A 16,063-nucleotide genomic window follows, 5' to 3' on the forward strand; every position below is an offset into this window, starting at 1 on the left:
CACACCTGGGGCTTATCCTGGGACTGGAGCTGGCTTTGTGGGCAGAGACGGAGCCACCTTGGGTCCAGCTGGGTAACCCCCACCCGGGTCTCCAGCAGCACAGCCCCGAACCCAGCTGCTGGGGGCCGGGAGCCCGGCCAGGCACTAGGAGTGGCTGGGGAGGTGCTGACCGCTCCCCTCTCAGCCTGCTTCACCGGCGCTCTCTTTTTCTTCCCTCCCCGCACCCGCACAGCCGTGGACAGGAAGGAGAAGGCTGCAGCGATGCCTGACTCCCCCGCTGAGGTGAAGACACAGCCCCGGTCCACGCCCCCCAGCATGCCGCCCCCTCCACCCTCTGCGTCCCAGGGCACCACGCGGCACTCCTCCTTCACACCCCACACAAGTGAGTAGCTCCGGGGCTGGGCACCAGATGGGGCAGAGCAGAGGGGTCTCTGGGGCCCCTGACGTTGCTGAGGGGCCAAACCGCGTTTCATGCTAATGAGAGCTGGGGCCACGGTCCCCGTGCCCTAAACCCTGGGCCCTGGAAAGGGAGGGCCCGTCGTGACTCAGAGGTTCAAATCCCAGCTCTTCCACTTCGTAGCTGTGAGCCCTTGTGCAAGCCACAGAACCTCTCTGGGCCTCGCCTTCCTCCTCTGTAAAGCAGAGCTGGCTACAGCCCCTGCCTCGCTGAGCTGCCGTGAAGACAAGTGAGTTCACCGAAGTTCCTACCCGGTGGCCGGCATATTGTGAAGATTCCACCAAAGTTGGCTGTTATATGTGGAACTCAGGGAGGGCCAGGGACTTCCCCGTCAGACAGCAGGTTGCTGAGTGCAGGTGAATTCAGTCAGGCCCGCACCTGCTGGAGAGCCCATCGGGCGGCTCTGGTCTCAGCAAGCCCCACACTGGCTCTGAGGCCAGGGGCCTGCAGCCAGGCCTCGGTGGGGGCGCAGGGTGGCCGCTGCCAGCAGTGAGGTGGGTAGAACAGACCCTTAGGTTGGGTGTCACAACGCTTTCAGCAGCTCTGAGTCCTCCGGAACCCACCACTGCTGCCGGAGTCCTGTTCCTTAGCGTCAGAGAAGTTGGGGACTCGTGATTTTGGGTCCTGAGCAGTTGGGAAGGAAATCCTCAGGTTTGGGCCAGGGGCTTAATGTGTCCTGAGGGTTTCTGATGGGCATCGCAGAGAATCCGCGTACCACCCCCACCCCTATGTTCAGAGGTCAGAAGCCCCACACCTCAGGTCCCTTCCCCAGCTTTGAACCCCAAAGGAAGCCTCAGACTCCTTAGCCCAGTGGTCCAAAAACCACGGCTCACAAGCCACATACGGCTCTTTGGCCCCTCGCGTGTTCTAACGCCACTTCTTCAAAACAGACTCGCCCAGGCTGAAAACTGACTTCTGTGCATGGGCCACGAAGTTTCAATTGCACTGTGCGTGTGCGCCAGCACGTAGTATTTTGTGGAAGAGCCACACTCAAGGGGCCAAAGAGCCACATGTGGCTCCCAAGCCACGGTTGCCGACCACTGCCTTAGCCTCTGGCTTCTGGTCCTCCCTGGGCTAAGAAGTAAGAGCTGCTGCCTCCGGACAGGACCCATAGCTCTGCCCAGAGTGTGGGGTGAACCAAAGGCCGGTCTAGATCTCTGTATCTAGACACCCAAGGCTGGCCCCAGCTTCGTGGACCAGCCTCCCTCGGGAAGAAGGCATTGGCTCGGCCCCTTGTTTGTAGGTTATTGGCTTAAGCCAGTCTCCTGACCGTCCGAGCCTCAGTTTGATAAATGGAGTGATACCACCTGCTGCCATGTGTAGCAGCTTGAAAACAGAGACATCTCAGCACCCAGTAGGAGCTTAGGGACCAATACCGCTCCTACACCTTCTCTTGGCACAGAAGGTTCCAGCGCCCCCTTTCTACCAGGTCTTAGCAAGGGTCCCCATGCACCACAGAGACTGGGACAGGTCCTCAGCCCTGCCTCCTGCCCAGGACGGGCCCCGGGCAGCAGGGCTCCCCCTGCACCGTTCTCATCCACAGGTCCACGTCTGCCTTCGTCAGCCACACTGGAAGGGGCTGGGGGCGGGGCTTTCTCCCACACACAAGTCTCACATGGCGCTGGCCCCTGGTTGTCCTGCCCTCTCTTTGGCAGTCAGTCCTCGCCTCCGACTGAAACGCAGGCAGCATCTTCTCAACAGATGCCACCCTGTCAGGGCCCCGTAGGTAGAAAGAGGGGTAGGGGGTGTTGTATTTAACTTCCCAGCCTGCACCTCAGCCAGGGAGAAAAAGGAATTACTCCTGCAGGGCAGCAGCCGCTCCCAAAGAAGTAGGCCATGGGCCACCACCTACAGTGACAGCCCATCTTGGGTTTGGTTCCAAGCAGGGGAAGCCAGCAGACACTTGGCGGTCAGGCCAAGGCTCCAAGCTGAATCCCCGACCCTCATGGGCGCATGCATCTCCCTCAGCCTACTTTACTCCTTGGTCCAGAAAGCAGTGGTCTGGGAACCAGATGTTTCGGGTTGGGGGCAGGGCGAAGGTCAGCGGACACCACCCCCGTGTGCTTTCGGGAGGCCTGTGAACAGGTGTGCGTGTGGGCAGAAGGCCTGTGTGTGGCTCAGGGGCCTCCCCTTACACCCATCCCATCCCCATGCGCCCCCACCACTGCAGGCTCCTGCTCCTGGATTCGAGGTCCCGGCTCTATTTAGAGCACAGAGGTCACAAGAGACAAGTAATTCTTTTCTAAGCTGATGCTTTAGTTTCATGGGGCTGCTGGGGCCATCTCTCTGGGTGGCAGGCCACCTCTAGGTGGCCTCAGATTTGTTCCCTACTGAAGAATTCCCTGAAAGCAGGTGGTTAACCATGTCCATGCACCTGGTTGGTGGCAGCCTGAATGGACGGAGCCTCTGTGCTCAGCCTCGGATTCCTGCCAAGAGGCTCTCCAGCTTCCCTGGGACCAGCCTGTGAGCCAAGCTGACCAGAGGCTGACCTTGAACCAGAGCTGGAGGGCTGTGGTTCTCTTGCCCAGTGACCGCCAAGGCACAAATTCATTTTGGAGTTGAAGCTGTGGTGTGGCTAGGGCAGTGGTCGGCAAACCGCGGCTAGTGAGCCACATGCTCACTTCGGCCCCTCTTCCACAAAATGCTATAGCCTACGCAAGTCTGTTTTGAAGAAGTGGCGTTTGAAGTTTAAGTTTAAAATTCTGGCTCTCAAAAGAAATTTCAATCGTTGTACTATTGATATTTGGCTCTGTTGACTAATGAGTTTGCTGACCACTGGGCTAGGGAGATGGAGGGGGAGGAGGGAAGGGACCTGAGAAAACTCTGGGAAGTAATATAAGGAGCTACTCTGCAGCTGGGAGGACCCTCAGAGGGCTAAAACTCCATCCTGCCCTTAATTACCCCATGTGACAGGGGGCTCACTTTTTGATTACAGCAGCATAGTCTGTCTCCTTTTAGCTTCCGCTCACTAATCCCACTCAGACCAATCAAATCTTCCTTCCTGTTTGGTGCTTCCTCCCCTCATGGCAGCTTGGTCCTATGCTTCATTTTGGAACCATCATTGGGTTGTCTGTCGATGGAAACCCCTAGCCCTGATTCACAAGTCAGCTCAGGCCCCAGGCTCCTTGAGGATGGTGCTGAGTGGGGTCAACAGGAACCTCCCAGGAAGAGAACGTTTTAAGAACCAGGGACCCCACTCATGCAGATAGAGATGCCAAAATTCTTGTAGGCCCCTGGAAGGTCCCACCGGAAATGTCCTTAAAAGATCCCACAGTCAAGCCCCTTCATGGAACAGAGAGAACTGAGACCTACAGAAGGGAATGACTGGCCTAAGGTGGTGACAGCCCCAATCTCCAAAACTGCTGTCCTAAAGCAGAGGGGGAGGGGCCGACTGAGACACCCCGCAGGGCAGAGCCGCCTGCCCCTGGCCCCCTTCCTCACAGAGTGTTTTTCTTATTTTGCTTACAGATCGAGAGGACGGGCCTGCGATGTCTCTGCCCCACGGCCGTTTTCATGGCTGCTTAAAATGGTCTATGGTCTGTCTTTGTAAGTAAAATAACAAAAACCACAGGCCTCCCAGGAGGTCCTCGCCCGCACCCTCTGCCTGGGAAGGCCTTGACGATGACCCCACTTGCCTACACAATCCACTATTGCATGTCAGTGAGGTCTGAGGAGAGAGGACTGAGGGGCAGGCCCAGGAGAGCAGAGCACTCAGAGTCCTCAGACCCACAGTCACTGCCCCCCTTGCTCCTCATGACTTGTGTGACCTTAAGCAGGTGGACACCCTCGGGGTTCCTTTTTCCCGATCCACAAGACAGGGTGCATATGGCCGAACCCAGAGTTGGGAGAAGGTAGAATGTCAATGCACGTCTGTAGCTTAGCGTCTCAAGGGCAGACCCCAGCCCAGGTCAGATCCCAGCTCCTCTTCCCAATGGAGTGACCTTGGGCAGGTACCACCATCCATGCCTCAGTTTCCCCACCTAGAAGTGATCATATGCTGCTGGTGGAGTCGGTGGGAGGCCTGGCACATACTGGGTGCTCAGTGGACATTATGGTCACTGGTGGACATTTCCATCAAAGTGCTTGGCCGCAGTCGATGTCCGTAACGGGAAGTTTTCGCAGAGAGATGCTCAGAGTGTTGTCAGCCGGCGTCGGGACAGGCACCTACTACACGCCTACTCAGCCCAGGCGTGGCTGCGGCGCAGCTCCGGGCTCCAAGAGGAGGTGACATAATGATTGCGCATTATTTATGTCCTGTGGTGCGTGGTCCTCCTCGCCATTATTCTGGGATGCCTGGCCTTCCTCTCAGGTCCAGCCGTCGCTGAGCTGCGGCGGTACCGGGACAGTGTGACTCCCAGCCCCAGAGCCACTGCTGCAGCAGGGAGAGGGGCCAGAGGGAGGCTGTTTGTTGGTTCATCATCCCAGCCTGACCCCCACCCGGGCCCAGGGCTGGGGAGCTGCGGGGGTGCTCGTGTGTGCCCCCAAACCTCAGCCGGGGACACGTGTGCGGTCTAACTTAGTAACACACCTGTTGTGGAATGAAAGCACTTGTGGCCGGGGGTTATTTTCGGCGTCTCTTTAGCAAGCTGCTGAGACTGCCCGGCAGCCTGAGGGAGGGAGCACGGGCCAGCGAGGGCAAGCAGGCCTCCGGGAGGACCCAGGCACCGAGGGCAGGCTGGTAAGGGAGCTGCAGGGAGGCTGGGCCCAGGCTGGGCCAGGGGCCGTGGGTGGGAACCCAGGAAGCATGGACAGCCTCACATCTTAGAAGCCTCTGGAAGGTCCAGACCCCAGGTGATAGCCCAGTTCTGCCACTCGGAGTGAGCCCCCCACTGCGGAGAGGTCTCCGTGGCAGTGGGCTGTCTCCTGGCCTGGCCGGTGTGACCGCTGGTGGCTGTCATCAGTCTTGACCAGCGGATGTGTGTGGTCCTCCTTGCCATTGTGTGTCAGGGTCCTTGCATGTTTGTCAGGGACCACCGAGGGGGTTGGCTGGAGCTCGCTGGTGAGACAGGAAATTAGCACAACAGCAGAGTCTTCTGTCTGCCCGAGGGTCCTCTGGACGATGCCTCAGACGGGGGAAGGACAGGGCCTCTCCTGCCCTGTGTTTGGAGCTCTCTCTTCATCCCAGAGTGAGAGGAAAGGCTGCGCGAGGCACACCTCCCTGCGGGACTATTCCAGAGCTGATGTCACTTCTAAGGTCCAGAGGTGCTTCTGTGACCATCCAGACCAGGGAGGCAGGCAGGTTTCACCTCGCATGGTGTCAACCTGGCCTCTGCTCAGTGGGGGGCCAGTTATGGATGAGAGACCACCCACACGTAAAAGCAATCAAGGTCAAGCATTTCTGGCTTGCTCCTACCGTGGGTAGAAGAGCAACCGTGGTTCAGTCAGCCGTGGAAGCCTGGAGCAGAGGGCCCAGCACCTGTGGAGTGGGGAAGCTCCACCCTGGTTTGGGCCCAGGCTCATTTGCATATGAAGAAACCAGGGCCGGGCCCCAAGCCTCACCCCCCTCTAAGCTAGTGCAGGTGGTATAGGGCCTCAGGCAGGATGCCCTCTCCCAACCCTCGTGCCAGGAGGGCCCACAGGTGTAGGACGAGGGAGCAGGCAGATGAGCACACAAGGGGTTGAGTGTAAGAACAGGAGTGAGCCGCCGGGAGCAGGTGCCGGTGCAGTAGCCAAGGACGCCAGGTGTGAATGGCCCCCAGGGTTAGCAGTGGAGCCTCAGCTCTCCCAGAAATATCAAGCTGCTTCACCCTTACCAAAGGCCCTGGGAGCCTGTGACCTCTGACCTCTCTGTAGACCCTCGTGGTCATCACTAGGGTTTCTGAGGCTGGGGGACCGGGGTGCAGGTGACCGGGCACCGAGGGCTCCCTAGCTCCAGTGTAAAAGCTCTGTCGCCCAAGGCTGAGGGCGGAGGTCCTGTCCTGGGACCATTTCTCAGCACCCCTGGCCTGTGCAAGTGCTGGGACTCGCTGGGTGATATCCCCAGGGCCTGGGTAGCTCACAGCACTGCTTCTGGGGCTGCTGCCATGTGTGCAACTTGCTGGTTCTCCACATGCAGCCTGCACAACAGCAGCCAGCCCAGAGGCTCCCCAGCCGGGATCCAGCCCCACTTGTCCCAGGGTGTCTGGGTCCCTCTGCCCCACCCGAGTCCCATCAGCACAGGGATTGGAGCCCTTGTGTGGGCGATGGCACCTCTTTGGAAATGGGCACCTCGCAGGGCTGTCATGATGGAGCAGGATGGAGGGGGGTGGCCTCCCCCGAGGAGAGGGGAAGGGGGCCAGCAGGTCCCTATAGTGGAGAAGCCCCTCTGTCTGTTCACAATGGACACTGAGCAGCCTGGCTGGGAGGCAGGTGTATGCCTGGCGTCCCACCCTGGGGTGTGGAGGGTCCGACCAAGCAGCCCTCACTCAATGAGGCCCGAGATTACGCATCTGTAAAGGGTGTGGTGCTCCCATGACATCCCTGTGACTCTAGGTGGGGACTCGGGCTCTCTGCTGTGCTCCTCACTCCCCTCTTCTCCCCCCCGCCCTCCCGCCAGTAATGAACGGCAGCAGCCACTCGCCAACAGCCATCAACGGCACCCCGTCCACGCCCAATGGCTTCAGCAATGGCCCAGCCACCTCCTCCACGGCCTCGCTGTCCACACAGCACCTGCCCCCGGCCTGCGGGGCACGGCAGCTCAGCAAGCTCAAGCGCTTCCTCACCACCCTGCAGCAGTTCGGCAGCGACATCTCCCCAGAGATCGGGGAACGCGTCCGCACGCTTGTGCTGGGGCTTGTGGTGAGTGGGGCGGCCTGGCCACAGAGGATGAGTCTGCTGAGCGGGGACGCGGGGGCCCTGGGTCATGCCCAGCCCTCGGGCCTGCTGCCCTCTTCGGGCTGGGCGGGCGGGGCTTGGGCTGACGCGTGGTGGTTTTCTCCCCTCAGAACTCTACGCTGACCATTGAGGAGTTTCATTCCAAGCTTCAGGAGGCCACCAACTTCCCACTGCGCCCATTTGTCATCCCTTTCCTGAAGGTAACAGCAAACTCTGCTCCCTCGTGCCAAGGCTGCCCCCAGGAGCCCCAAGTTCATTCTCTGCCAGCTCTGACCAGGCAGCATGCTCAGCCATCCAGTACTCAGGGAACAGCTCAGACTAGTGGCCAGACCCAATTAGTCAGCCACCAAACCCAGTGCTGTAAGAGAGCTCTCCAGTCAGTCCTGTTGTTTTTTACTAAAGGCCCAGTGCGTGAAATCCGTGCATGAGTAGGGTCCCTAGGCCTGGCCAGCGATCAGGGCCAATCAGGTTCCCCCCTCCCGGCCTCCCCACCTCCTCCTTCCCTCGCTTCCTCAGCACCCCACCACCGCTGCTGGTCACCCAGCATGTTCCACGCCACCCCCTGGTGGTCAGTGCATGTCATAGCAAGCAAACGAACTCCCGGTCTCCTGGTTGATCTCCACAGGGGACAATTTGCATATTAGGCTTTTATTATATAGGATTGGCTAAAGGCACTTGTCTACTGTACAGCCATTTTTTGAGCACGTATTACGTGCCAGGTGCAGTGCAAGGCTTAGGGAGATAGCAGTAAGCAAAGCAGACACAGTTCCTTCTGGAATCAGTGGCCTGGTGGGATGGGAAACAGCCAACCAGCAATAGCTATAAGTTCTGTGTGACACTGGAAGGGGCAAATGATGAGGGCTGTGGGAGGGAGGGGGGCACCCTGGTGGAGAGCAGGGTACAGAGCCTTCCAAGCATGTGCAAAGGCTCTGAAGAAGGGTGTGCCTGCTATGTTTGAGGCACAGTGAGGGGGAAGGGACAGAGGACAGATGGAGGGACAGGTGGTTGGACAGACAGATGGTGGGTGGTATGTTGGTGGAAAGGTGGATGAATGAATGCTTTCAGATGTTAAAAAAAAAAAAAAAAAAAAAAAAAAAAAAAAAAAGGTCATGTGGTCAAACATGGAAGATAAACAGTGGGCCAGGCCTCTCAGCGGGAATAGCTGGTGTCTGGTGGCAGCACCAGGGGCTTATGAGCAATTCAGGTTCCTGGGCTCAACCCAGGCCCACTGAATCAGCACCAACATTTCAACAAGGACAGGCACAGGCCTAGACCGTGTTACAGCAGAGTCTTCACTGCAGTACTTCTCAGGGCCTTCACTCCCCTAAACGAGGGTCCCCTACCTCCCAGAAGGGCCAAGAGCAAACAGTTCCCAAATGTCTTTGACCCCATGATTCTTGCTGCTGTGTACCTCCTGAGGTCAGGGTTCCCTGGGGCTGTCATTTCCCAGGCCTCTGAGATGCTTCCAGGGTGGGCCCTACTCCCGCATGGCCGGGCCCTGGTGGGTCTTGAGGACAGAGCAGACTAGACACTCCCAGGATTGAGCCCCGCCCCTGCAACTGAGCCCCCGTTGGCCTGGGCCAGGCTGGTTCATCCCTCCATGCCTCGTTTTCCGCAGCTGTAAAACGGGACTCGTTTTCAGGCTGTGGGAAGACTGCATGAAGCAATGCACGTGAAGAACTGGCTTTTGTCATCTGAGATTTAAAGATGTTTTGCAGACGAGGCATGCTTTGCAAAACGACCTTCAGCACCGCCCCTGCTGGTCCCCAGGCTCCCTGTGAGGAGGGGTGGCACAGGCATAGTTCCCGATTAACAGGTGGGGAAACTGAGGCCCTGAGGACTCTCCTGCTGGAGGAGAGATGGAGCCAAGGCTGGGACCTGGACTCATCAGCCTCCAAACACCCCCTGCTTTTCCAGGGTGTGTCCCAGACCCACCTTGTCCCCTGCAGTCCCTTGCCAAGGGGACCCCACTTGGTGCCCCCACACCTACTCCCTCCCTCTCTCCTTCCTGCCCTTCCGCCCACACCCCACTGAGCTCACACTCCTAAGCTGGCGACAAAGAGGCTGCTGGCATGGAGCAGGGTTTGGGCCCATCTGGCAGTCATTTGCAATTCATTAGGAGCCCTTCCCTTCTCTCTCCTCCTTTCAACTTACTGCTGACTCCACCACTCCCCATCTTTGGGGACACAGTGCGCCTGCTTATTCTGTCGGATCAAATATTTACAGCAGATGTCCAGCCCGCCCGCGTCAGCTGCCCTTGTTTATCTGAGGAGCAGGGGTAGGGCCAACATCCGTGTCCCCTGCTCGCCCCAGCCAGGCCCTGCCCAATGCCCACTGTGCCTTGCACCCCAACATCCCCCCCTGACACACCCCCAATGAGGTGCTGGACAGGACATGCCCAGCCTAGCACTGCCTGCTGAGGTAGCTCTCTGCCTCAGTTTCCCCTCTGTCCACAGCAGTTCTCATATGCCACTAGGGCTTTTGTGCCTAGATTGCTCTTTCTATAGGGTGAGCGACCGGCCTGCAGCGCCTGGGGCCTGGGATCCCACCAGGGCCCCGGGTTGACAGGACTGTCAAGGACAGTCCATTCCTCTCACTGACATGCAGCTCCTGGGGGGCAGCCAGTTCTGTTTCCAGGGGTTGTTGACAAGGCCCCGGCCTGTCCCCATGGTCCTTTCTGGGGAGCGGCCCCTATCCTCCTTGTTGTAGGAGCCCCTTTAGAACCCAGAGCATTGCGGGGGGATCCCAGCAGGAGTGCCCCTTGTCTGACCCCCTGTGTCCCCTCCTCCGGGACCTTCGCGGGTACGATGGTGCACTAGGCCCTCCGTGTGGCAGCGGTGATGCGCCCGGACAGCGGGGCCCTTGGAGCTGTCGTGCTGCAGAGGCAGGAACTCTGGCTGAGAATGCAGCGCAGGCTCAAACCCCAGCTCCACCCGTGGGCTCCGGAAGGCTCTGGCCTCAGTCCTCTCCCCGTCACTGGGATGTGACAGCACCTCACAGGGGCTGGAACGGAGGAGTTAGTTCATCAGAAGCCCACAGGAGCCCTTCCCGTCCAGGACGGAAGGAGCAGGTGCTGTTCGCAGCTCCGGTTGCAGATGAGGCAGAAGCCAAAGGCGTTAAGTGACTTTCCCAAGGTCACACGGCAACGCAGGGTGGGCTGGCCACAGGCCTGCGGTTTGTGGAAGATGTCAGCTCAGCTGACACCATTATTGTGGTGGTTTTTGCAAACACTGATTTCCCTCTGGAACAGAGTTCCCATCTGTGAAGAGGGTAGCTCGAGGCTTCTCTGCAGCGTCAGAACCTTCATTCAGACAGTAGAGTTGAGGCCCAGAGATCTTTGCCACCAGTTTAGTCTGTCCAGCACCAAAGTGGGAGGCCTCCCTGGCACCTGGGCCTTTGGGGACACAATGGGAAGTGCTTCCTGGGGGAATCTGCCAGACATGGCTCCCCACCCATTTCTTCTGGGCTGGGGTGCCTGTGCCCCCACCCCAGGACCCTGGGCCCCTGCACCCTGTGCTGAGCTCAACGCTGTGCATGGCTGAGTGTTCGGGCTTTCCAGAAGCTGGAAGAGGCTGCCCCGCCCAGCCAGCCTCCACCCGTGGTCCCGGCTCCCAGCTGGCCCCAGCCGGCCAAGAATCCAGATGTTTCTACCATCCCAACAGCAACCAGCCGGTGCCCGTGCAGTACCGCCCTGCCGGGCCAGCCAGAGGGAGGCTGCGAGGGAGAGGAGGGGCCGGCGAGGGAGAGGAGGATGTTTGGCGTCTTCAGACCTCCCGGGACCTCCTTTCCCAGCTCATGCTCCTAACATGTTGGACAGATGGCGGGCTGGCGCGCGTTCAGCTATCCAAATAGAAAAACAGACCTGGCAGCCGGCGCTGCTTGACAAAACTGCATCGGCCGCTTGATTGGGCCCGGGTGTGCTGGTGGGTTCTGGGGAGGCTGTGTGGCAGCTTTGAAACGCCATGAGAAAGTTGGGGAATTGTAATTATTTACAAATACTTAGAACTCTGGCTCTCCCAAGTGGCCTGCTGCTGGGCCTCCATCCAGCCTGCTACCCCCTCCCCTCACACCCCCCATTCACCACGGTGGCTCTGGGACCGCAGTCTCTTTGGAAGTCACATGAGGACCCCCTTTGCCACCCAGCAGGGCATTCTGGGAGCCCCAGAGCCAGGGCAAGGGCCCAGGGAGGAGGGCATAGCTGCTACAGGCAGGATCTGCATTTGAACCCTGTGCATCCCAACGTATCACCCCACCCTCAACTCAATGCCCTAGTGTCCTTACCCGTAAATGTGGGACCAGTCACAGTGTCCATCCTGAAGGTGGGAAGACCATGGGTGGTGCAGCCACGGGCAGTGACAAGTGTGGTGCTCAGAGTGGTGCTGGCACACTAATGTGCGCAGCCCACACACTGAGGTTCGTTCAGGGCTGTGCAGGGGCTTCCATCAGCACATATGGGGGCACCGAGCAGACACGTGAGTCCCACTCCCAGCTCCTCCTCCACTATGTAGCTGTGTGCAGGGCTGCCCACTTCCTCGCCCAGAGCCCTAGTTTCCTTCTCCACACAGGGGGTGACCTGGTGCCTGCTTCCACGGGCGCAGGCAAGGAACTATCCTCCTGGTCCTTTCCTCACCTTCTCCAGATGCCACCGTGCCTGGCATTGGAGCGAGGCTGTGCCCCCTTGTGCCCAAGCCCACCCTGTGTCCTCCCACAGGCAAACCTGCCCTTGCTGCAGCGTGAGCTCCTGCACTGCGCCCGCCTGGCCAAGCAGACCCCTGCCCAGTACCTGGCCCAGCACGAGCAGCTCCTGCTGGATGCCAATGCCTCTTCCCCCATTGACTCCTCGGAGCTCCTGCTGGAAGTCAATGAGAACGGCAAGAGGAGGACTCCTGACAGGTACTCGGGGCTTTCTGCAGCCGGGGAGGGAGACAGTGAGGAGACCAGCTGGCTCTGGTACCACAGCTCCCCAGGCACCCTCGTTCCAGGGCTGAGAAATTGGGGTCAATCTTCTCGCTTGCAGTGAGTGAGCAAGCTGGTCAAGTTCAGCCTTACCTGCAAGACCACTGCACAGCTCACTCAGAGAGGCTGCCCTGTCAGGCTGCAGGGAGGTCTCCTGAGGACTCGGATGTCCCCCCGAGGGGAAGGGGATAGGCAGGAGGGGAGTCTGGAGGGAATTCCGTGGTGATTCCCTTTGTGCTAGATGTGGACCCCGTGTCCAGGAGCCTGAGGTATCCGGCACATGGGCGGCCCTCTGCCAGCAGAGGGTGCCCCCCTCTCTTCTCTCAGCAGACGTTCAGACTTGTGACCCTGGGCCCCAGAGCCGGCACACCAGGGGCGGGAATCAAGGCTGGGCCCCCAGTGGACTGGTTTCATCTCTCTCCCTGTCTCCCCCTTACTCTTTCTCTCTCTGCCCACCACCTCTCTCTCCCTCTCACTCTTCCTGCTTGGACTTCTATCCACGGCTCCTCGTTCTGTGACCACTGACCTCCCGCCCGCTTTCTTGGCCAGGACCAAAGAGAATGGGTCAGACCGCGACCCGCTGCACCCTGACCCCCTCAGCAAACGGCCGTGCACCCTGAGCCCCGCCCAGCGCTTCAGCCCCAGCAATGGGCTGCCCCACCCCACGCCGCCACACTACCGCCTTGAGGACATGGCCTTGGCCCACCACTCCCGTGACTCCTATCGCCACCCTGACCCCCGGGAGCTTCGGGAGCGCCACCGGCAACTCAGTGAGCAGTGTTCTGGGGCAGGGGTTGGTGTGTGTGTGCGCATGTTAGCAGGAGCACATGTGCACCTGTGTGTGGGGAGAGCATTCAAGAGTCACTGTGTGCATGCGTCCAGACGCAGAGTAGATGGGTGTAGAGGAAGGATGAGAGTGGGAACTGGGCCCAAGGCACAGGGGATCCCCATCCTGGCTGGGTTCTGGAAGCTTCTGAGGGAGAGCCATCTTTCCCAGACCTCCATCTAGGGTGTGGTTCAACATCCTCACCCTCAGGGACCAGAAGGTCCCTTCCCTCCCAGGGGACATGATTGTGAATGTGCCTGACTGGGCCAGACTGAATGGAGGCAAGCACAGACAGGTGTGGGGCCTGGGGCACCTAGAGCCACTCCATTCGCCCTTGGCCCCTGTATAGGTGTGTCACCTCGTTATAGTGACAAGGAAAAAGGGAGGCCACCAGGCTCTGCAGCTGGGGCAGAGAGAGGGCAATAAATTAGCTTCCTGGACCCAATTTCCACGTGGGGGGTGCTTCCCACACAACATCAAGCAATCCTTGGACGACAGCATAGTGTCCTACGATTGAACTCAGTTCTGACATTCTACCTGGAGACTGCATAGGCCCCATAGGCCAAGGGTTCGGTCCTACAAGACTGCCCACCCCCTTTAGTGCCAGTCACAAGTCCAGATTGTCACCTATGCTTCTGGCCAACTGACTACAAATCAGAGGTTCCCACAACCCCCACCTTGCATTCAATTAATTTGCTAGCATGGCTCACAGACTCAGAGAAACATTTCCTTCCTAGATTATCTGTTTATTACAGGAACAGCCAGGTAGACATGCACGGGGCAAGGGATGGGGACAGGGTGAGGCATTTCCACGCCCTCTCCCAATCTCAGTGTCCATCAGCCCAGAAGCTCTCCAAACCTTCTTTGTTGGTTTTATGGAGGCCTCATTGCCTAGGCACGGCTGATTAAATCACTGGCCACTGGCAGCTGATTCAGCCTCCAGCCCCTCTCCCCAGCCTGGAGGTCACGGGTGGTCTAAAAGTCCAGCCCTGTACTCCTGTGGTTGGTTCTCTGAGCAAACAGCCCTCGCCTTGTTCTAAAGTCAGGTCACTAACATTAAGAAAAGACACCTGTATCGCTCTCTACGCTTAGGAAATTCCAAGGGTTTGGGAACTGGTGAGCCAGGAACCCTGGATGAAGACTATATAGGAGAGCGATATTTTGGCCATCTGAATGACCACTTGCTTGTTTCCTGCGGTTCACAGGCCAGCCAGAAGAACCGTGTATGGGAAGTTCTAGCTTGTGGGGCCCCCAAGTCACAGGAGCTGCAGCCCTGCCTCCAAGGCATTCCCGCAAGCATGGCTGGCACCCTGAGGGAAAGCAGACACCCCTAAGACTCAAGAGCTCTCGCTGGGCCCACTGACCACACATGCCCATCCTGCTCTTGAAGCGGGATGAAAACGAACACCAAAACACAAAATTCTTTTTTTTAAATATATTTTATTGATTTTTTTTCACAGAGAGGAAGGGAGAGGGACAGAGAGCCAGAAACATCGATGAGAGAGGAACATCGATCAGCTGCCTCCTGCACACACACACACCCCCACTGGGGATGCTCCCACAACCAAGGCACATGCCCCTGACTGGAATCGAACCTGGGACCCTTCAGTCCACAGGCCGACGCTCCATCCACTGAGCCAAACCGGCTTCGGCCAAAACACCAAATTCTTAAAAGCATGGGCACTGGGAGGAGCAAGGGTTTCATGGTGAGAGCAAGGGCTCGGGACTGCCTTTCCTCTGAGCTCCAAGGACTCCCTATGATATACCGTTGGGCAGGTCACATGACCTCTGTGCCTCTGTTTCCTCCTCTGTTGGTGGGCTCTAACAGGAGTCTCACCCTCAGGGTCGTGTAAAGGAGCGAGCGTGTTAATCCAGTGCAGAGTGGGGGCTGTGTGGCCAGCTGTTACTGATAATAGTCTGAAAAGTCTAGGGTGGAGCACTCACCTCTTGCTTGCATTGTACCTTAACTCGTGTGTGATATGTCAGCACACCATATAACGGAGGTCCAGAGATCATAATTGACATGCCCAAAGTCTTCTAGCCACATCTGCCGGACCACTGACTTGGGGGACAAAGAGATGAGCAGGACCAGCTCCTACCCCGAGTATTGGGGGACAGCCTAGAAACATCAGCCTCTAAGATAGAGGCCCAGGACACCGAAAGGGGGCCCCGAGGCAGGGTCAGCAGAGGCCTCACCCCATACAAGGCCGCCTCCTCGCCCCCACCCCGCAGAAGCTTCCAGGGCCCCGGCCCAGGCAGCAGGTGACAGTGTCTGGCTCCCCGTGGCCGGGTCAGGCAGGTGCTATTCCCACCCGCTTCTGCTAATGCAAAAATAGACACCAGCTGTTGGGCAGATCTCAGCCACTATTTTGGTTGGGGCGTTGGCGAAGGCTCTGGCTCCGCAGGCAACAGGGCAGGGCTGTGGACAGCGGATGGTGGCTGCCACCTCCCACCCCTTCGGCAATCTGGAGAGGCATTTTGAGTTTGTGAGTCCAGAAGACCCTTAGGAGTTGAAGAAAGCCTAGACAGAGAGACCTTAGCCCAAAAGCACTCACAGGCACTGCATCACCCAACACAGGCTCCCAAAACAGTGGGGGCGCGAGCACTTGGGCAGTCAGAAACGGTGCGAGGAGCCATGGTGGGGACAGGTGCTGCTGCACTTGTGCGCATTTCACAGCTCACGAAGGTTTAGTTTCTGATTGGGGGAGCAATTGTTCCAGTCCCTGGAGCCATACCAGCCAGTGGCTGAAGGCACAGCTCTGCTCAGGCTGACCTTGGGTGACCTTGGGCAAACACGTCCCCTTCCGCAGCCTCAGTTCTCTCGGTTCCCTGTAAATTGGAAATGCCAGCAGAGCTTCCTTCAAGGTCCATGCGGGGATGAGAGGTATAGAGCACTTGGTGCAGAGCTGCTTGTACCCAGGCTCTCCCCACCCATCTGCCTCCTAAAAGTCTTCCCACACCCCCTGAGATGGGTGGGATAGGGAAACTGAGGCCTGGAGAGGAAAAATGAG

At 58.6% G+C, this 16,063-nt stretch overlaps 1 protein-coding gene across 4 annotated transcripts in view; it reads left to right on the forward strand.

Moving 5' to 3' along the window:
• Positions 1-16,063, forward strand: part of CBFA2T3 (CBFA2/RUNX1 partner transcriptional co-repressor 3) — a 93,907-nt gene that overhangs the window by 66,571 nt on the left and 11,273 nt on the right. For 2 of the 4 annotated variants that reach the window (XM_045582591.1, XM_036440888.2), the window contains exons 2-7: positions 233-382; positions 3,926-4,003; positions 6,993-7,234; positions 7,381-7,470; positions 11,982-12,163; positions 12,776-12,996. In XM_045582591.1, coding sequence (XP_045438547.1) covers positions 233-382; positions 3,926-4,003; positions 6,993-7,234; positions 7,381-7,470; positions 11,982-12,163; positions 12,776-12,996 — 963 coding nt within the window. The remainder of the gene's footprint in view (positions 1-232; positions 383-3,925; positions 4,004-6,992; positions 7,235-7,380; positions 7,471-11,981; positions 12,164-12,775; positions 12,997-16,063) is intronic. The other 2 variants (XM_036440885.2, XM_045582592.1) reach the window with 2 other exon arrangements.

This window comes from Pipistrellus kuhlii, unplaced genomic scaffold, assembly GCF_014108245.1.
Source record: "Pipistrellus kuhlii isolate mPipKuh1 unplaced genomic scaffold, mPipKuh1.p scaffold_m20_p_17, whole genome shotgun sequence".
Taxonomy (NCBI): Eukaryota; Metazoa; Chordata; class Mammalia; order Chiroptera; family Vespertilionidae; genus Pipistrellus; species Pipistrellus kuhlii.